At 36.2% G+C, this 21880-nt stretch overlaps 1 protein-coding gene across 1 annotated transcript; it reads left to right on the top strand.

Annotated features, from left to right (window-relative positions):
- The first annotated feature begins 407 nt into the window (after positions 1-407).
- On the top strand, positions 408-21670 carry LOC124394367 (alpha-2-macroglobulin-like). Its single transcript, XM_046862509.1, has 34 exons — positions 408-560; positions 724-904; positions 1006-1162; positions 1252-1304; positions 1567-1587; positions 1680-1845; positions 1932-2016; positions 2112-2229; positions 2313-2433; positions 2618-2727; positions 2834-3004; positions 3106-3339; positions 3463-3675; positions 3780-3929; positions 5435-5563; positions 5999-6107; positions 7615-7723; positions 8003-8228; positions 8305-8431; positions 9165-9286; positions 9371-9422; positions 9563-9646; positions 12125-12301; positions 12391-12466; positions 12582-12738; positions 13213-13287; positions 13467-13629; positions 19174-19364; positions 19468-19683; positions 20765-20886; positions 20975-21056; positions 21155-21223; positions 21329-21434; positions 21522-21670. The coding sequence occupies exons 1-34, from the start codon at positions 475-477 to the stop codon at positions 21560-21562; spliced, it is 4299 nt and encodes a 1432-aa protein (XP_046718465.1). The 5' UTR covers positions 408-474; the 3' UTR covers positions 21563-21670.
- Positions 21671-21880: the final 210 nt, after the last annotated feature.

Here is a 21880-nt window from a genome sequence, read left to right as displayed (position 1 = left end):
CACAAGATCAATAAATGTAATAACATCAAAAGTGCCACTGAAACATGTGAAAACCTCTTGAATGAGTATGAGGGAAAAACAGTCATTAATATACTTATGCCTTATGTATATGCTACATAAATATATTTTATAATATTTGTATTAGAGTTGTGAATAAGTATGTCTGCAACTGCAGCTTGAAGTGACCTATTTCCAACTTTCCTGTTCATATTTTATGGACCATCAAAGTACTAATCAGCAAATTGGATTATAACGTTTATTTTCACAAAAGCTTTTCTTTTTTATTATCAAACGTTCAAATATTGCATTTGCAGTATTTACAAAAATGAAAAAGTAAATAATTTATAGGAAATACATTGATCACAATAGTTAATCATTAGTTAGGGAAAGACAGACTGGCCAATATTTGGCTGAGTGTCCCTTTTATAAAGGGATCAAACATCAGAATGTTGGCATTTTGTAATTAAGTTCATCATGGTGGTCATGCAGGTTCACATAAGAATATGGCTATTGTTAGTCTGCTTCCTATTTCTCGCTGCCTATGGAAACACTTCAGGACCGTAAGTAAAGTTTCTTCTATCTCCATTCACTTTTACTATGACGACAGCATGATTGTTTTATTTTTTATAAGAACCAGAACCTAAAACCAAAAGTACATTTCCTGTGATCTAACTCTTTTTTTTATTTATCCTTCATTGTGTTTCTCAAATATTTGGTCTTTAGATATTTTATGGTGACATTTCCTGCAGTGATAGAGTCTGGCTCAAAAGCTACATTTTGTGTGAGTCTTTTGAAGCCTAACGAGACTCTGCAAATGAACATTTATCTGGTTCACAACAAAGAGAGCAGAATTCTTTTACAAGAAACATTGGAAAATGAATTTCACATTTGCTATAAATTTGAGGTCAGAAATCATAAATATAATTTGTATAATTTTTATATGTATTAAAAAAAGATTAATGCTTATTGTTGTGGTGTGATATAAAATACACTGCATCCAAACAGGCTCCAATGGTCGAGAATGAATCAGTGCAGAACTTCAAAGTATTAGTCAAAGGTAAAAGTTTTACTGTGACAGAGACAAGTAAAGTGATGTTTAAATCATACCAAAAATTGGGATTTATTCAGACGGATAAACCTATCTACAATCCAGGACAAACAGGTGATTAATTCCTGCATTATTTAATGTCTAATTAAACTATTTAATGAATGTTTATTTGTTACTGATAATGCACAATTTTTTTTCAACAGTGAATTTCAGAATTGTCTCTATGGATTCTAATTTTATTCCCCTTGAACAAAAGGTAAGTGGAGACTGAATGCTTTGAATATTTACTAGCCTTCAAGTCTATTACATTAGTTCAGGTTTTAGTTAAAACACAGTCTGCTCTACATGATCATATTTAACTGTACAAGAGGGGTCTTGTCTTTTTTTAAAGAAAGTCTAATTTTACACTCATCTTTAATGTATTCTCCAAATTGAAGCAAACATGATTTAATGTCATTGATGGTATTTAAGATATTTTAGTAGTTTATTTAATTATATTTAATTATTCTTTTTCACAGTACAGCACAATTATTCTGAAGGTAATTAAATAAAACAATTTTATAAACTCATCATATGAAAATTTTTATGTCTACACCTTGTTTAATGTCTCTTTAATATTTTAAATATGCAGGATATTAATCAGAACATGATTGGTCAGTGGACTAATGTGTCCTCGACAGGCCTGATATTGCAGCTTTCACATCAGCTAAATGCAGAAGCGCCAGAGGGCTATTATTACTTAACTGCTGAAACTGTAAATAGGTCAATCACACACATTTTTCAAGTGAAAAAATATGGTGAGTTACACTACTACACTTTTTTTTTTTTTTTTTTGAAGGAACTGACATCATTTACTATAACTAAAAATTGATTTGACTTGTAGTTTTACCCAAGTTTGAGGTCACAGTAAAAACATCAGAAGAGCACAGTATCGTTGAAGAGGAACTGAAACTGGAGGTTTGTGGAAAGTGAGTAAATGTTTAATGAAAAACCACTACAATCATTTAAAAAAAGACTATGATAAATGCGTTTAATTTCAAACATTTGCTTATGCATTTTTAAGGTACACTTTTGGACAGCCAGTACCTGGTGTTGCACAAGTGCAAGTGTGTCGTGAATTTAGAAAGAATTATCTTGAGAATGACCAAATGATTTCGCCGTGCCTGGTAGAAACAATAGAGGTGTGTAAGGTATGCTATTTTTTAGGGTGTTTTTTCTGTTTACTGAAATTCTCAACATGTATTTCTTTGTTGTTTCCCACTAGATGAGTAAGACTGGTTGTGCTTTGCTTGTATATAATGTGTCAACCTTCCTGAATTCTGAATTCAAGGCTAAGTTAGAGAACCGTCTTAATGCTACAATTACTCTAACAGAGGAAGGAACAGGTGAGTTAGTAACAGATACTTGTGGGAAAAACAGTGATTAAAAATAGACTGTGTAATACAGTTTGATTTCTAACTTTAAGCTTCAAACTAACTTATAATACTTGTAAATATTTTATTCAATTTTAATAATAACTTGCATATTGTAAATTGTTTTTTTTTTGCTTGTTGTTTTTTTTTTGTCTAGAATTGTCTATGGTAAAATCTGTAATCATAGGACTCACCTACCAAATTGGTCAATTGGAATTTGTGAATTTACCAAAACATTTTGAACGACACAAATTTATAGAAGGGACTGTGAGTATTCCTTACTTTTAAACCTGTATTGGTCCACCCATACTGCATTTATGTGTTTTGAATTTTAAAATAAGTTTACATCAATTGTTCTTTGCCTCATAAACAGATTAAAGTTACTACCTTCAGTGGAAAACCAATTCCTAACAAGAAAGTGTATCTTTTAGAAGGTGCACGTTGGTCTCAAAAGTTACAACTTAATCTTACTACAGATGATAATGGATTCGCTAACTTCTCAATCAATCCACCTGCACATCCTACAAAAGAGATTACATTAATGGTATTGAAATCATTTGAAATCATTAAAGGTTAAATTTAAAATCTGTTACATGTATCATTAAAACATATGAATGTTGCATTTTCTGTTTCGTTGTTATCTAGGCAAGTGTTAATCCCGTGATCAAATACAGTGAATACAAAACGCCATTCTTTTCACATGCTGATGCAAGTTTGCAGCTATTTGAACCCGCCACACCGTACAATCCAGTTTTCAGTGGACTGTCGATAGAGAACTCAGAGGAACCATTAAAATGTGGTGCTGAAATCCCTATAACCATTAACTACTATATTGTTGGAGAAACTACAGAAAACTACAGCATTGGTCTTGTTTACATTGTAAGTACATGTAATTTAATGTAGACAGTGAATGCCTGACAAGTGTATTATATACAGTACATCCCAGCAGCTCTAAATGTAATTACCTATAGTACATGCATTATATTTGTCTCTCTGGTTTAGGTCTTATCAAAAGGAGTTATTGTCCATCATGGGTATAAGAAAGTTGATGTTGAAGAGTCTACAGATGTCAGAAATGGAAAAATCTCATTTAAATTATCTGTTACTGCTGAGTTGGCTCCAGTAGTGCAGGTTGTGGTGTACACTGCCCTGCCCAGTGGGAATGTTATCGCTGCTAAGAAGAATTTTGATGTGGAAAAATGTTTCAGAAATAAGGCAAAGTAGCACCATCATTACTACTATTATACATAGTCAATTAGAGTGCACATAGCCATGAAATTGATAAACCTGTCTAAACTTATTTTCATTATGCACTCCAGGTTTCTCTGCAGTTCTCGCCCACTAAAGCAGTTCCTGGTGAGAAAAACACTCTCGAGCTTTTGGCTCATCCAGGTTCACTGTGTGGCCTCAGTGCTGTGGATCAGAGTGTGTTTATTTTGGAGCCAGAAAACCGTCTAAGCATTAAAAAGGTAAAGATGAAATTTACAGAATCATTTGCTTATTTAAGTTTACTTGTTCTTTAACTATCTCCAGCTAAGAGCTGAAGCAATTACCAATTGATATTGGTAGTCATTTAGACTTTTGGCAGTTTAAGACTAAATCCAGGAATTGACATCAGTGCAAGCAGCAAGGGTCAAAACAAACCAGGTTTCTGCAATCAACTTTTAAGCTAATAATTAACCAGATACAGTGGAACCACAGTTCATAAATGATATCATGGCTGAGCCAGAACTCAAACCAAAGAAAAGTGCAACCTAACAAGAGATTTCATTAGTGACAGTAGGAGTTTTAAGAAAGTATGTTATTATAACATTAGGCCCTACATTCTTACAAATTCTACTTCATAAATTGCCATCCACTAATATAGACACTCAAATACACTTTGTTCTCATTGAAATGAAATAGTTAGAAACACAACATACAACACAAAATCTAAATTTTATCGTTATTCAATAATTTGTGCATGTTTACAGCTCTGAGTCTTTTTCTATAAAGCCTAATGAGGTTGGAGAATACATGACAAGGTTTTTGAGACATTTTTCTATTCAGAATCTCTCCAGATCTCCTCTTCAGTTTACTTCACAGGTTATTTAATTGGGTTCAAGTCAGTGGACTGGAATGGCCACGGCTGGGCATTAGTTTGGTGTTCAGTAAACCACTTTTGTGTTGATTTTAATGTATGTTTTGATCCAACCATGGCCTATTTTCTATCTTTCTGGTATAGGTAGTTAGGTGTTTATTTAATATCTGTTGTCCAGGTCATCTAGCAGAAAACCACCATATTTAACAGTGTGCATGAGATACCTTTAAATAAATATCAAATTTCAAAATATCTATTTTGGTGAATTTTTAGTCAATTTTTTTATATTGTTTAGCATAGATCATAGAACCTGATTACATTTGAAGTTCCTTTAGGTCTGGCAAACTGAGAATTTGTTTGTTGTATGGATGAAAGTACAGTTTTTTAAAATCCTCTGCACAGTGTGTTGAGACAATAAAAACACCCATCATCTTACCGGTTAATTCATAACATTTCCAGCTGCCTGGAACTTCTTCATTGCCCTAAAGTTGTAAATAGGACACTCTTTATTCATAAGAATCAAGTACTTTTGTGATTTCTGTTAAACAAAAGATCAAAAGTTTAAAGAACAAAGACACTTTTCACAGACTTCTATGCTATTGTTTACCACGTGTGGCAATATCAGTAGACACCTCTTAAAAAGTACATATAATTTAGAGGGTAACTGTAACATTTGTCACATTTGCTTTTTGATCCTCTACGGATTGATAAGACCTTGTTGCCTGAATAAAGCAGTAACATATTTTATCAGTATAGGAGCACAAATATTATGCCATTTACTGCATTTACTTTTAAATAAATATAAATAGCTTTATGTTATTTTAATCACACATTTAAAAGTCAAAAAGAGCATGCTGTTTATGACCTCCTTATCATCTCTGATCTCTCTCACAGATATTTCGGTTGTTGCCAGTATCATTAGCATTAGGTTATCCCTATGGGGTTGAAGATGATCAAGAGTGCTTGCATGTTAGACCTCGGCGGAGTTCTTGGGATGACTCTTGGGCTTACAATACGTTAAAGGTAATTGACTGATTGGTTATGACATAAATGGCTCTGTAAATATGTGAATAAATGTCCTTACAGTTGAAACAATGTCTACAAAATTTAAAAAATTTATTGCAAAATAGAAGTTAATGAAATTTGTAGAATGTATTTTTTATTCTTTTGTAAGTGGCCTAACCTGACCTATAAATACATAATTATAAATAAAAATAAATACATTTTTTTTTTTTTTTGCTCTATTTACTCTAATTGCACATTGCCTGATTACTGCCTATGTTCTGACTTTTATCTAGTCTTGTTTTGATTTGTTTTACCACGTCTTTCTGACACATTCATTGTTAAGTACATCTCATGGTTGATTTTTAGTTAATCTCCACTTACTTAATCAAAAACCATTTACAATCTAATTTGTAAAATTCCCTACATTAACTATGACTTATTATCACTTGACAGCGAGTGGGGCTGAAGATGGCAACAAATTTGGTTATTAGATCACCTCAGTGTTTGCTGTACAAAGGCTCAAAGTTTCAGTTAGCGACTTTTGTTCATCAAACTCATTATGGTAATGTACACCCATACCCATTTTCACCTTACATCCCCGATTCAAAACTAAATGGGATATTGTGAAAAATTATAATAAACCCATATTTGATTTGCAGTAGAACTTAAAAAACATTGTAAATAATTAAACTGAGGAAATGTTTCATTTCAAGGTAAAATAAGATTTTTAATTTGATGGTCACAACATAACTTAAAAAAGTTAGGATGGGGCAACAAAAGACTGGAAAAGTAAAGAGCCTTCTCGGGTCCCATAAGAGTGGGACATACCCAGTTGAACCGGGGAGACTGATACTCAAACTAAATCGAGTAGCCTTTCTCTACAGTGCGCAAGACCCACTGACACACGTCTGTCAGACTTTCCCAGGCTGCCAGACAATCTTTTAAGGAAACCAGTCTCTCGAGACTGGTCTCCGGTATGCCTAGAACAGCTGGAGCAATGCCCTGCAGCCAATTTAGGGACCTTCTGAGAGGTGGCGACCCCCCGCATCCGCTATGGCGGAGGTACCGGGCGGATTACCTGGAGATCTTTGTGCCCTGAAGCACCATACATGGCACGGTTGACAGACTGACCTCCTGAGGGCGCCGAGGAGTGACATATACTGAGTTGCATACTTCCAAGTACAGTAATGTTTCATTAATTCCCATCTCTGATGTGAATATGACACAGACTGGGGCAAAGTGGAAAAACCTTTCTGTTGTCAGATTAATTGAAATTTGTAATTCTTTTTGGAAAACATGAATGCTACATCCTCTGGACTTAAGTGGAGATGAACCAGCCAGTCTGTTCTCAGCCTATGAAATGTACAGCTTGCAAATCTATAAAGACACCATCAATGCTGAGAGGTAATCACAGATTTTAGAGCAATGCTTTCATCTAGATTATGTCTTTTTCAAGAAAGGACTTGCCCTGTTTCAGCAAGACAATCCTAAAGAGCATACTGCATCTATTACAGAAGCATGGCTTCATCGTAGAAAAGTCCAGGTGCTTGAACTCATCTGCAGTTCAGACCTTTCACCAATTGATACCATTTGGTGCATCATTAAAAAAAAAAATACAACAAAAAGAACCAGGACTGTTGAGCAGCTAGAGTTCTGTTTTAGACATAAATGTTACAACATTCCTCTACCAAAGTCCAGCAACTGGTCTCTCCAAGTTCTATATGTATATGGACGCTTGGCAAAAGAAGGTGAACGCTACGGAGGAGTAAACATGGCCCTGTCCCAACTTTTTTGAGACGTTAGGCAAACTTAATTTTCTTAAAATAATACATTTCCTATACATCAACATCAACAATTGATATGTTTTTAATGTTCATTTATGTATAAAATATGAGTTGAGATTTGCAAATCATTGCATTCTGTTTTAATTCACAATTTATTTATTTCTGGTTTTCTACACAGTGTCCCAACATTTTTGGAATTGGGGTTGTATAAAAAAATGGTTGTTTATCAAATAGTCCAGTTTGTCATTCAAATAGTTAAGTAGAGTATGCTACATTTTATTTTAGGTGAACGTGGTTATTCTGGTTATAGTATGTCTGGATTAGATGGAGGAAGCACTAAGACAGTTCGTAAATTCTTCCCAGAAACATGGCTCTGGCAACTGTCCGAAGTGGGGTTAGTAATACAATATATTAATTCTTATCTTTTACATAAAGCATATTAATAAGTCAATAAATTAAACAAGTAACATGAACTGAGGATAATAAGCATAACTATTGTTTACTTTTTAAATGTATTCTATAGTTTACATGGTTGTGTAGTGATTCTCTATATTTTTATTTCCATCAAACATGTATTCAGTTTATTAGCATGTATGTTAGGGTCTCATTCTGTTTAGAAAATAAGATTTTGAATGATAAGTAACCATAATTTATGTGCTATTGGTTTTCACAGAGACTCTGGATCGATACAGCTTCCTGTCACTGTTCCTGACACCATCACCACTTGGGAGACAGAGGCTTTCTGTGTGTCCTCTGTAGGTCTGGGACTGGCTCCTCCTGTTCAGCTCACTGTATTTCAGCCATTCTTCCTGGAGCTCTCGTTGCCCTACTCCATTATCCGAGGAGAGGTTTTTGAGCTGAAGGCCACTGTCTTCAATTACCTTTCCAAGTGCATTATGGTAACATAAGGCCAGGATTTTATATATTGTGTCACTTAAAATGTACAGCAAATTAATATCGGTGCCTCATTAACAGGTCAAAGTGACCCCAGCCCCATCCTCAGACTACACTCTTGAGCCTTCTTCTGATGGTGAATATTTATCCTGCCTGTGTGCAAATGGAAGAAAGACTTTCAAATGGACTCTAATTCCTGCTGTACTTGGTGAGCTGCTTAACCTTTTCAAACTTTTCCCTGGAGCTCTCTGTTATATACTTATAATATAAATTTTACACATTATATATTTATATAATTTTTATTGACAGGCAACAGCCCAGTTTAATTTTCTAAAACTTGATTTTTACAGACTAAATAGCAGTAATATAAAACAGAGGTGTGGCCCTGTCTAAAAGCAATTTTAGAAAGAAGTTAGTATTTTAATTTTAATGAATGAATGTATAAATGATCACATGCTTTATCTCTTGGCATCTATGTTCATGTGCATACTACTGGTGTAATGTAACACACGTTTAAATTACTGTACTTAAAGTTGATACTTCAAGTAATTATATAAATTCTCGTGTAATATCTCACTATTTTGTCTGTTGCAATATGTCACTATTTTAGATTTAGACTAGAGCAATGTAAGATTCAAAGACTCCCAGATAATTTCTTAGTTCTCTTTTAGCAACATTAAATTGAAAATGAAGAAAATGTTATTCTTACTTATAGGAAATTTGCAGAATTGATTGGACTGGACATACCAGCAGCTTACACTTAAGAATAGTAGCAAAACCTTTTTTTTTACCTCTCTGTGCAACTGCACTGATTTGGGAAAATAACAAGATCTTATGATTTTGTGATCTAGTGGTTTTTTTCCACCTGTTCCATGAATAATAATAAAAAACCTCTCATTTGCTGCACTGAAATAAATTTTATAATTGTTAATATGCTACAGGCGTCTTGAATGTGACGGTGAGTGCAGAGGCAGAACAATCCCAAACTCTGTGCGACAATGAGATAGTGAGTGTTCCAGAGAAAGGCCGCATTGACACAGTTACACGAAGCCTGATTGTAAAGGTGGGTGTCTTAAATATAAATGTAACCTCAAATGTGTAAACCTGTTCTTTATTAGGTTATGATCTAATATATTTTTGTCTTTAGGCTGAAGGAACTGAGAAGACAAAGAGCCAGAGCTGGTTATTATGTCCTCAGGGTTAGGCATATATATTTTAGCAGATTATTTATCTAATTAGTAACACTTCTACTTCTACTAATAATTCTGCATTAGTTTAATCTTAACCAATTAATACTGTACTGCTCAATATAATGGAGCTCACATTAACTCACTTACAGGCAACAGTGTTTCAAAGGAATTGGAGCTGACTCTTCCCGAAGATGTAATACAGGGATCAGCACGAGCGTCTGTTTCAGTACTTGGTAAGACAAAAAAAAAAGGACGAAATTAATGCAATATAATTAGCAATAAAAGGCAAGATGATGTGGTTGATGTAATATCTGGTAGTGCTCTGAGAGAAAAAAGCATGACAAAGTGAATGATTATATGTCACTTAGCTGGAGTTTCACCATTAATTGAATTACAGTTGTGTTCAAAATTATTCAACCCCCAATGCTGTAAATGGTTTTAGGGAATTTAGTGTACATTTGTAATTGTATTCAGAATGAAATCCTACAAGGACTTCTTAAAGAACCATATGCAACTAAAATGACATCAATTAGTTTTGTAATACAGTAGTAAATGTTTCTTTTGTGAATTCTTCATTGACATAATTAATCAACCCCTTAAAGACTACCACTCTGAAGAACAGAGGTTCAATGAAGTGTTTTCAATCAGGTATTGAAAACACCTGTGGATATCAGGGAGCAGCAATAAAGCCTAATAAGCACCAATTAGGCAGCTTTAAAATGACTGTGATACTCAGCTCCTTCTAGACATTTACTGGTGTGGTTACAAACATGGTGAGGTCAAGAGAATGGTCCAGGAAGACAAGAGAACAGGTGATTACTCTTCACAGGAAGGGCAATGGCTATAAGAAGATTGCAAAGATGTTAAACATACCAAGAGACACCATAGGAAGCATCATTCGCAAATTCAAGGCAAAGGGCACTGTTAAAACGCTACCTGGTCGTGGCAGAAAGAAGATGCTGACTTCGACTGCTGTGCGCTACCTGAAGCGTAGAGTGGAGAAAAGTCCCCGTGTGACTGCTGAGGAACTGAGAAAAGATTTGTCAGATGTGGGTACTGAAGTTTCTGCTCAGACAATACGGCGCACCCTGCGTAATGAAGGCCTCCATGCCAGAACTCCCAGGCGCACCCCCTTGCTGTCCCCAAAGAATAAGAAGAGTCGACTGCAGTATGCCAAAAGTCATGTGGACAAACCACAGAAGTTTTGGGATAGTGTTCTGTGGACTGATGAAACAAAATTAGAACTGTTTGGGCCCATGGATCAACGCTATGTTTGGAGGAGGAAGAACAAGGCCTATGAAGAAAAGAACACCTTGCCTACTGTGAAGCATGGCGGGGGGTCAATCATGCTTTGGGGCTGTTTTGCTTCTGCAGGTACTGGGAAGCTTCAGCGTGTGCAAGGTACCATGAATTCTCTTCAGTACCAGGAGATATTGGATGACAATGTGATGCAGTCCGTCACAAACCTGAGGCTTGGAAGACGTTGGACCTTTCAACAGGACAATGATCCCAAGCATACCTCCAAGTCCACTAGAGCATGGTTGCAGATTAAAGGCTGGAACATTTTGAAGTGGCCATCGCAGTCACCAGACTTAAATCCGATTGAGAACCTCTGGTGGGACTTAAAGAAAGCAGTTGCAGTGCGCAAGCCTAAGAATGTGACTGAACTGGAGGCTTTTGCCCATGATGAATGGGCGAAGATACCCGTAGATCGCTGCAAGACACTTGTGTCAAGCTATGCTTCACGTTTAAAAGCTGTTATAACTGTAAAAGGATGTTGTACTAAGTACTAAGATTGAATGTCACTTGGGGGTTGAATAAAACTGATAATGATGTGAGCTCAGAAAAGACATTTGTGGTTATTTCATTATAAATGTTATGTTATATTTGTCTGACCTACACGTGCCTCTTTGATTTAATTGTAAGCAGGATGACTGAATTATCATAATCAATGTCAAACCGACCAAAACAATCAATTTCAGTGGGGGTTGAATAATTTTGAACACAACTGTAGTTTCTCCATTAATTGTACAGTCGCTACAGTGAAGTAAGCCCAGTGAATAAGTTCTTCTGGAACTGAGAAGGTACACATCTTAGTAGAATTATTGGTGCTGTGGTTTGATTGTCCCATGCTTGTATAATGTATTAATCCATTGCCAAAGTGACTGTAAACAAAACAAGACTTTTTTTTTTTTTTTACAAAATTTCCTTGATGGGTGGTAAGAAATGTATCCCGGAAGGGTATCCGCCCTAGCATTCCTGGAACCCAGTTAAAACAGAAGAATAAGGTCCATCTTGTTTGTTTGGGATTTAGTTGCTGGTGTTTTTCAAGTATCAAAGGAGTTTTTTTTTTCAGGACTGTATCATGAATTACAATGTCATCAAGATTTGCAGGCACTTCATAGACCACAAATTGCAGAATCCTTATTGGACACTCCTGGCTTTTTACTCATAGGGGTGTATATGTCCAAGGTAGTTTTATCTACATGTACCATGGGATGGAAGACAATCACAAAATACATTCTTCCAATGTATACCACTATTCATTTCAGTGTATGTGAACAGCCTTTCAAGCTATTCTCCCCAGTATAATTTAGTGATGTGTACAACAAATACATCATGTTGTCTAAATAGTTCAGTGGTTCAACAGTTTTGGGTTTTTTTACCTACAGTATATCGATAGAGTATTAACCTTCTGTCTTGTCTTGTAGGTGACATACTTGGCCGTGCATTGAAAAATCTGGATGGGCTGCTAAAGATGCCATATGGCTGTGGTGAACAAAACATTGCACTTCTTGCCCCCAATATATACATTCTACAATATCTAGAAAACACTCAGCAGCTCACCACAGCAATCCGTGAGAGGGCTACTGGTTTCCTAAAAAGTGGTGAGTGAGATTATCGGTTTTTTTAGGCATGAAATAAGCATTTTGGAACAGACATTTCTTTAAACAAATCAGAATGATTTTTTTTACAGGATACCAGAGGCAGCTAAACTATAAACATATTAATGGTGCATATAGCACTTTTGGCAGGGGAGAGGAGAACACATGGTAAGAATATCTTAAAGCTAATCATGATGTGCAAATTTAGTGTTCAAGTGATTTAAATCGATTATTTATTTTGTTATGGAAACATTTTTTGAATACACACACAAATCTCCACCAGGTTAACTGCATTTGTCCTGAGGACCTTTGGCCAAGCACAACGTTACATCTTTATTGATCCAGAAAACCTTAAAATGGCAAAGAAATGGCTGATAAATAGACAGAGACCAGGTGGTTGTTTTATAAGACAGGGTAGTCTATTCAATAACAGAATGAAGGTATGTATGGGATCAGGTATAATGTCAGTCTATACTACATAGTTAAAATTGTATTCAATTAGACATTCCATATACAGTTTTACGCACAGTTTTATGTATTAATTTATTAGAAGAAGAACAAAATCATTTGGTATAATTTTCCATTAATTCAATGAAAACGTAAAAAAAAATTCTACTAGAAACAGAATTCGAATTTCAAAAATTCTGTACCATTTTTTAATATTTGGCATGATTTAAATACCTACAGGGTGTATAAATAGAACTGCAATTAAATTAATTTCATTACTTGATAAATAAATATAATGTATTATATTTTGTCTATATTAAATGCATAAGATAATGGTTTATGAAGGTTAATTAAACTACTAATTGCACATAATTTTATGATTTAATATAAATATATCTCTAAACAAATGTATCTCTATTCTCAAACATTTGCCATAAAGTGACTCGTATCATTCTACTATATTATAGGGTGGTGTAAATGATGATGTGACCATGACTGCTTACATCACTGCATCTTTGCTTGAATTGGGTCACACAGTCCAGGTAAAAGCATGATGGTCAAGTTAAAGGATTGACACTGCAATAACATAGAGGAAGATAAGAGTTAATTCCAGCCAAGCAAAAAAAAAAAAAAATACAAAATGTATTAAACTTTAAATAGAAGCTTCCTTGTTAAATTCCTTGATTTCTTTTTCTATACAATAACATATGTTTGATTGCAGGATCCAGCTGTGATTAGTGGGTTGTTGTGCCTAAAGTCTTCTATTGCTAACCTGACAAACACTTATGCCACTGCACTATTGGCCTACACTTTCAGTCTGGCTGGAAATAATGAAATTCGGGATCAGCTACTGAAGAAGTTGGACAGTGTTGCCATTTCAGGAGGTACAAATTTATTTAGGATTTGAAAACAATTGGAATTGAGAACAATGCTGTTGCAAGCTTCTCACTGAGAAATAGTTTGTGGATATAGATTTTACTGTGCCGTTCTCCTTCTTACACATTAGCTGTAAAGGGCAGGTAATGCACATCCAGTGACAATTCTAGGTTGTGTCTAAAACCTCCTTAAATACTTAATAGGATGATGTTACACACAAGGTCCACAAGTGTGTTAAAATAAGGGTATATGGTTCGTTTTATTTCGAATTCCTTACAGTCAGCAAAACAAAACTCTCGCTCGATGTGGATCAGGGTAATACTGCACTTCCGCATCCCGCAATTTTGTGCTCTTTCTCTAATAAAACCTGTCTGTAGAGCTCTTTTTTAAAGACATAGACATAAACATGTTCAACAAAGAGAACATGAAAAAAAAAAAAAAAGAAATTACAAAACCCAGAAGAAACAAATTTCATCAACATGAACAATACATATTGTTAACAATTATCAGCAAAAATAAATACAAATAAAACAAAAGATTTTATTTATTTATTTTTATTTTTTATTTTTTTTGTGGGGGGATTGGCTTGTTCCCTTACATTCTCCCCTTCAAAAAATTATGTCGTACCGACATCCTCTGTTTAATCCCAGCGTCTGAGACGCGTAGGTTGAGCAACAGGAGTCAGTAATAGTTACGCAAGGATACAATGTTGGCCTCCCCAAAATCACATTTACAAGTATCTCCTGTGTTCTTGTAATGTGTCTGTAGCTCTCATCATTGTGCACCAATAAATCAGCTACATTGTCAATTTTTAAAACATATACAATGCAGGTTTTGGCCTATGGACCCCATCTCCATCTGGCTCATAGATGTCTTCATTTGATTCAATCCTTGCCAGTTCTGGTTCCCTCTCAAATCTCTCCACTTCAGATACATTTATTCCTTCCTCTTCTCCCTCTTTCATCACTTTCACATGATGCTCGGCTGGTTCCGTGGATAGGCTGTCCTTTTTTGCAGGTTCATTTATTGTTCGTAGGTAGAACTCTTAGCTTCAGGACGGAGCTGTTTGTGGAACTGACCAGCACTAAAGTTCATTGAAATCCTATTCAGTGACTCTCATCCTCTGAGCTACTGTCTCTAGCCTGCTGATTGGTTTTATGTTTGCTGCTTTTCCCTTTTACTGCCTTTTTTCTGAATTACTTTGGCATCTTTTGTTGGCAGGAATTCACAAGGAAGGAGCATGTTACGGTGAATTACCCTGACTCGCCCTTGTCCTGTTTCAGGACGCACCTCATAGACTGGGCACTTCTAATTTTTCTGGACCACATGGACATGTTCCTCCCAATATGATCTAAGTTTTCCTGGGGCCCCTCTTTCGGTCATATTCCTAATGAGAACTCTGCAACCAGGCTGTATCTCTGCTCCATAGATCTTATATCTCATACCCGCTCTTGGCTTTTACACCCTCCACCTTTGATGCCTGATCCATTCGTTTCCTCCAATTTTTCACAAATTCATAGTGAGATGTTGATTGGTCCCCGGGAGTTAGGTTAAACATTATATCAATAGGAAGCCTTGGGTGACATCCGATCAGCAGGTAGTAAGGTGCAAATCTTGTTGCTTCATTGCATTTCCCTGTCAGTCAAATTCCGTAACATTAATAGGAGTGTTCTATTGAATCGCTCGACTTGCCCATTCACCTGTGGATGGTAGGGTATCATTCAGGAACCTTTAATACCACTGTGCTGCTGAAGTTGTGCAAACAACTGGTTATCAAACTCCTTGCTCAGATCATGATGCAGACTTGTAGGAAATCCAAACTTTAACACAAAATCCCCAAAGATCTTTTGGGCTGCTGTCTTGGGTGATTTTTTTGAGGCATGCATAGGCTTGGGCAAAGCGTATAAAATGATCCATGACGACCAAGATGTACTCATATCCACCTTTGCATCTCTCTAGGTGGAGGAAGTCAACTGAAACCAGCTCAAAGGGGTGTGTTGTTTCAATGGTGGTAAATGGTGCTCGATTTGGCTTGTTGGTGCGTTTTGTCTTCAAACAATGACACACTCTTAAGACATGATGATCAACATCCTTTTGCAGATGTGGCCAGTAAAATCTGTCTCTTATCAGGTGGAGCATCCGCTCTACACCGAGATGAGCCATGTTGTCATGCAACCCCTTAAAAGCCCAACTATGACATCTATGCTATCATGACCACTCCATTCCCCGTTTTTTGGCCATTTGCCTTCTCTATGCAGCCCAGCATTTTGCTGATCACTGGATCCTCTTTTTGGGCTTCTTTTAATGTCGCACAGCTGAAAGCCAATGGGTCATCACTTTCATCACACAGTGCTGTCTCAATAGTTACTGGACACATCCACGGAGTGTGTTCTTTTGACTGGATAAAAAGGGCCTTGGATACACAGATATAACATCTGGACTCACTTCTTCTGAACACCTCTGCATATATATTCCTCCATTCCCAATGGCATACGAGACAAACCATCTGCATCTCAGTTGGCTTTTCCTGGACGATACAAACAAAATTTAAATCGGCCAGCTCGGTGACCCAATGATGTGTGGTAGCATTTAGAGCACGTAGGTTAGTGGGTTGTTGTTGGTGTAGAAAACAAATGAAGGGGTATAGTAGAGGTAGTCCCTGAAGCGTGTCTCAGAAGGTCATAGAATGGTGCCGCTATCCTGGAGAAGTTTGGTATGTATGAGTGGAAATATGATACAAATCCTAACAATTTCCCAACATCTCCTACTGTTGTTGGTGTCCTCTCTCAAGGCCTGTACCAGTGCTATGTCAGCAGGGTCCATGGTATATCCATCTTTGGACACCCGCTTTCCCAGAAACCTCACCTTCCCAGGAACCTCACCTGACCAAGACCTCACATTTCCTTGCTGTCAGCTTGATCCCATTCTGTTGATAGCAACACAGGATTTACCGTAGGTCATTGAGGTGGGACTTGAAGGTTTTGCCATGCACTAGGTTGTCATCCAAGTAGGGTTGACACATCTCATCTCTCAGCCCTACTAAGCACTCCTCCATGCAACATTGGAATTCTGCAGGTGCCGAAGACAGACCAAACAGAATGCGGATCCATTTATATAGGACCCAGGGTGTAATAAATGCAGGCATTTGACAGCTGGTCTCCTCCAAAAACCATTGGTGTTAGGCTTTTCCTTGGTCTAAGATGGAGTATCAAGCGCTTGCACTCAGACTATTAATGTCTTGGATGCGAAGAATTGGATGAGGTCTGGTATGCTTTTCTGATTCAATTTGCGATAGTCACAACACAGTTACAGAATTCAAGCTCCATTTGATCAACTGCAATTACTTGGTCCACATTAACTGTATGTTTTTTGTGACCTACAACCCTTTTGAAAAGTGTCCCTGCTGACCACATTTAAAACAATGATTATACTGCTCACTGTCGTGACATGATTTACATATTTTTCTTGAGAGTGGACGACCATAATGAAAAGATGGTTGTGATTCAAGGATGCTCTTTTTGATTTCTGCTATCTCCTCTTTTAACTGTTTGACAAGTTCATACAACTCGGCTTCTCATTTAAAGGAGGGGCTCTGAATCTTCTGTTCTTTCCCTGTAGCTGCTGCCCCGTCTAAGAGTTTATGTCCATTATCTGTTGCTTTTCCCTGTCTATTCAGTCTTTGTAGTGCCTGTACATCAGCCTTGAGCTCATTTACATTTGTTACTTTTGCACATGCATTTTTCTTTTGTATCTGTTGTCTCTCAGTTTCAATACCTGCAGCATCATTCCTCATCTCAATGAGCTCTTCGTCTGTAATACCTTTCCAGGTCAACTTGTAACTGAAATTTGATGTGGTCACTGATGATGCTAGTACTGACAGACCGTAAGAACTCCTTTTGAATGACCTCAGCACTATACTGTTCCTTGGCCACACCATTTACATTTACATTTGCGGCATTTAGCAGACGCCCTTATCCAGAGCGACGTATAGAAGTGCTTTGAGTCTCTAGTGATAAATAAATCTACACTGGTACGCAAGATTACAAACTGAATATAAATATAACCCTTAAATTCTACAAGCTTGGAAGTGCTAATTTAAATATTTCCATCTCTGGAGGCAATCAGAAGTCTCTCTTTCAGTTCTATGGCCCTGAACAAGAAGTTTTGAGGTGATTCACGATCATCATGTGTGATGTTTACCAATTTGTGATACAAATTTGTGGGCCCATCTTCTTTGCAATGGCCTTTTAGGATGATTTTTAATTGGGGAAGCGTCAAATTGATTTAAATTTCAAGTATATTTTGAAGGCTGAGGCCGGGAGTAATAGATCTTACAACAGCATCCACAATTTCTGTCTCAGCATGTCCTTTTTGAACTCCACTGTCTATCTGATGCATCAGATTTGTGTATGACAGCCAATCCTTTTGACCTCTCTCACCTATTTGTCCCCAAATTTTAAAATCACGTCTGATGGTCACTTCTGACACTCTTTATTCTCTTACAATGACACCATTGGTGTAAAGACCGTCTATATACTTATTCATTTTCATTAACTGCTTATTAGATCACATTGTCTGGATCAAAGTAGAAACCATTTTACACATTAAATCAGAACTTTATTAAACCCTAACTCATTTGCACACAAAATATCCCTGACAGCTACATGTACTGTAGGTCATAATGGATTCACTGATTAATTATTAGTTTTACTGAACTACACCTTTCCACGATCCCAATCACAATGTTTGCTCCATTAGACTTGAACATAACCACAGCCACACCACACATCACAGATCCTGGGCCAATCATACAACTCTTATGTGATCTAATTATGATAGCTCTATATCTATATTCTACTATCAGAAAGCACAGAAACAATGGTAACTTGGTAGCCAGGTTTTAAGAAGTTAACAAATCCCTAACTAAATAAACTTCTTTTACTTATCATTTCTTAACATGCTCTCAATTGGTCTCTGTATGCATTTGAGGCTGATTGAAGCAAAATAACTGAAAATCTTTTGCCAGTTATGTTAACATGTAACACACATTTTAATATTTTCTCATATTAATATTCCCAGGGTTGGGCAAAGATACATCAAAATGTATTACAAAATAAAATATCAAATATTCTAAGTGTATCAAAATAAACTACAAAATACAGCAGCCACACCATGTATCAAATAAACTACTGTATTTTTGTATTATTATAGCATGAAATTTCTTCTCAAACCTTCCATTAATTGGCCTATTTGATTTGTTCCTTCACCATTACACTGATTCAGTTAATCATGTCAACTATTTGATAGCAACAGCTTTTCTCTAGCCGAGTCATGCAATAAATCTGACATATGAAACCAGTAAACAGATAAAATATTCACATACATATCCCTGTGATCCCCCAAATCAAGATTAGTTTTAAAGTAACCAACAGTTTAATGTTTAACAGTTTGCAAATTACTCATAATTGTATCCTAATTTAGTTACTTGGTGTTTGGTAATGAAGTGCTACTTTACACCAGCAACACTTAATTATTTGTCCCTCACATTTAAGATGGTCAGCTTCACTGGTCTCAGTCAGCATTAGATGATGCCGACGCATTGTCAGTGGAAATCAGCTCCTATGTGCTGCTAGCAGTTCTCACTACAGCTGAACTCTCTGCTGCTGATTTGGGATATGCTAATAGGATAGTGAGTTGGCTGGTGAAACAGCAAAATCCTTATGGAGGCTTTTCATCCACTCAGGTACTTAATAAATCTGCAGTCTTTTCCTTAATTTAGTCAGTATAATGATAAATCGATGTTTACAAAAATGTATAGCATTATTTGTAGTTTTCTACTTTTTCAGGACACGGTTGTGGCCCTCCAGGCTCTGGCTCTTTACTCCACTAAAGTGTTCAGCTCAGATGGCTCTAGCACAATAACTGTAACGTCAGCAGATGGAGACAATCACAACTTTGATGTGAACCAGAACAACAAGTTACTGTACCAAGAAAGATCATTGAAAGATGTTCCTGGGAAATACAGCATTGCTGTAAAGGGCTCGACCTGTGTGTCAGTGCAGGTCAGTGCACACTCTCTTCTGTCCTACAACCCTTGTCCTGATTAAATGCAGTTCTACTTTCCCCCTTCTAACTAACCGCCAGGGCTGGTGAATAAATACCTAGATACTTTTTGTGTATATGCACATGCATGTCAAGACCTTAACACAACAAACCCAAGTGATGGCTACTGTTTAGCCACTGAAAAAGCATCATATAAGAAGCATGCAACAGTTTTCTGTTGTTGGTCGATTGCTGGTTTAATGCAGTCAGTAAGCATGGGACACACAAGAAAACATTTTGTTATTAATTTGTGTTTAGTTTACTGTAAGACAAAAAGGAAAAAGTCTGTTCCAATACTTTTGAGCAGCTAAGAATTGAATAGTCTGCCATCAAAGTTCTACCATGTTTTATGCTGTTTGTTTAATTAAAGTGCAAATATTAGGAAATTAAAGCTGAAATTCTTGCTGTTCAAGTACATTTGGAGGTGACTGTGTGTTTGTCAAGGTGCTGAATCCACTTTTCATTCTAAGCACAAACTGGGCCACTGGGTAATTAGTTTTCAGCAGAGTCTTTATAAATGCTAGAAGCCCAGTCATACAGTGAGATGTCATTTCACAAAGAGGGTTTGTGAGCAGCCATGGGCACTACTAAAATGTACATAACTGCAGGAGGCATCTAGCACAAATATTACTTTCATAGTTGTGGATATGACATCAGTCTTCCCAGTAAGATAAGCAGTAATAATAAACACACTTCCTAAACCTAATCCTTCAGTCCTAGGGGTGTATCAGTTTCAAACATTTTTTTTTTCAGTCAATTCTTTAGAAATAGCCACATAAATTATGCGGTCAGTGCATCATTTTGTGTTAAGATCTTTGCATGTGAATGTACACACTTACATGTTAAGGTTACCCAGGTGTTTTAACCCTTATGGTTATCCAGTGTTCATAGAACCACAGTTACATACAAAGATAAAGTATATTTCAGAGACAAATGCATCCCTGTTAAATACGTATTTATTATTATTATTATTATTATTATTATTATTATTATTATTATTATTATTATTATTATTATTATTGATATGCACCGTATTTGCAGACAGCACTTTTCTACAATGTCCCCACACCTACTGAAACCAATACTCTGAGCATCGTGGCAGTGACTGAGGGAAATTGCACAAAGTCATTTGGACAAACTTTGTCCCTCAATTTCACCATCAAGTAAGAATGAAAGTGTGATTAAACCTTAACCTGCAATATGCAACTTAATGAATAAAATGCTGTACAATACAACTTTTTTTTCCCCCAGATATAACGGGGAACTAAACAACACTAACATGATCATCGTGGACATAAAACTCTTATCAGGGTTCACAGCAGATCCTGGTGAAGTAAGAAATATACATCTTGATAAAATAAATATGCAAATACTTTACTGTTCAAAAGTTAATAAACTAATAGTATAATTTATTTTACATTGTTCCTGTAGCTGAAAAAAGGCATTTTGGTGGAACGAATTGATTCCAAAGATGACCGTCTTATTATGTACATCAAAGAGGTGAGAGATCATGGTTTAAATATCTGTATAACTTTCAGTATGATTTATATTCTTTATTACACTTACAGTGTTTTTACAATATAATATCTGGTGTATCTCTAACAGCTCCCTAGGAATATTCCTATCAACTATGAGCTACACATTAAACGGGTGCTTCCTGTGAAAAATCTCAAGCCAGCTTGGATCAAAGTTTATGATTACTACCAAACAAGTAAGAATTTTCTTGGGCTATACTATTTATTAATGTTTTGTAATCAATGTCTTCACAGATTGATTTACTGATTTTTACCACATTTAGGTGACCAGTCTGAGATGGCGTACACTTCTCCCTGTGTGTAGAATTGCATGTTAAGGTGCAAAAAAAACCTTTGTTTTTTTCTGCTGGTTTAATTATCTGATTGTGATTTTTTGGTTGCTGTTGCTGAAATAAAAAAAAAATGAAGCTCATAATATGCAGTATTTGTCTTTGATTTAATATATAGACAAAAAAGTTATGTGTACATGAGTATTGAATAAGATTTATTTTCAGTATCTTGTCTTTTCATTATGTTTTAGCACTTTTTACCACTGAGTGATTTGTAGTAATGGTACCAACAGCACCGTGGTCCCTATATGCAGAGTATGCAGTCCGCGTAGGGCATCAACTCTGTGGGTGGG

This window comes from Silurus meridionalis, chromosome 12 (assembly GCF_014805685.1).
Source record: "Silurus meridionalis isolate SWU-2019-XX chromosome 12, ASM1480568v1, whole genome shotgun sequence".
NCBI lineage: Eukaryota > Metazoa > Chordata > Actinopteri > Siluriformes > Siluridae > Silurus > Silurus meridionalis.
This window is presented reverse-complemented; position numbering and strand designations above follow the sequence as displayed.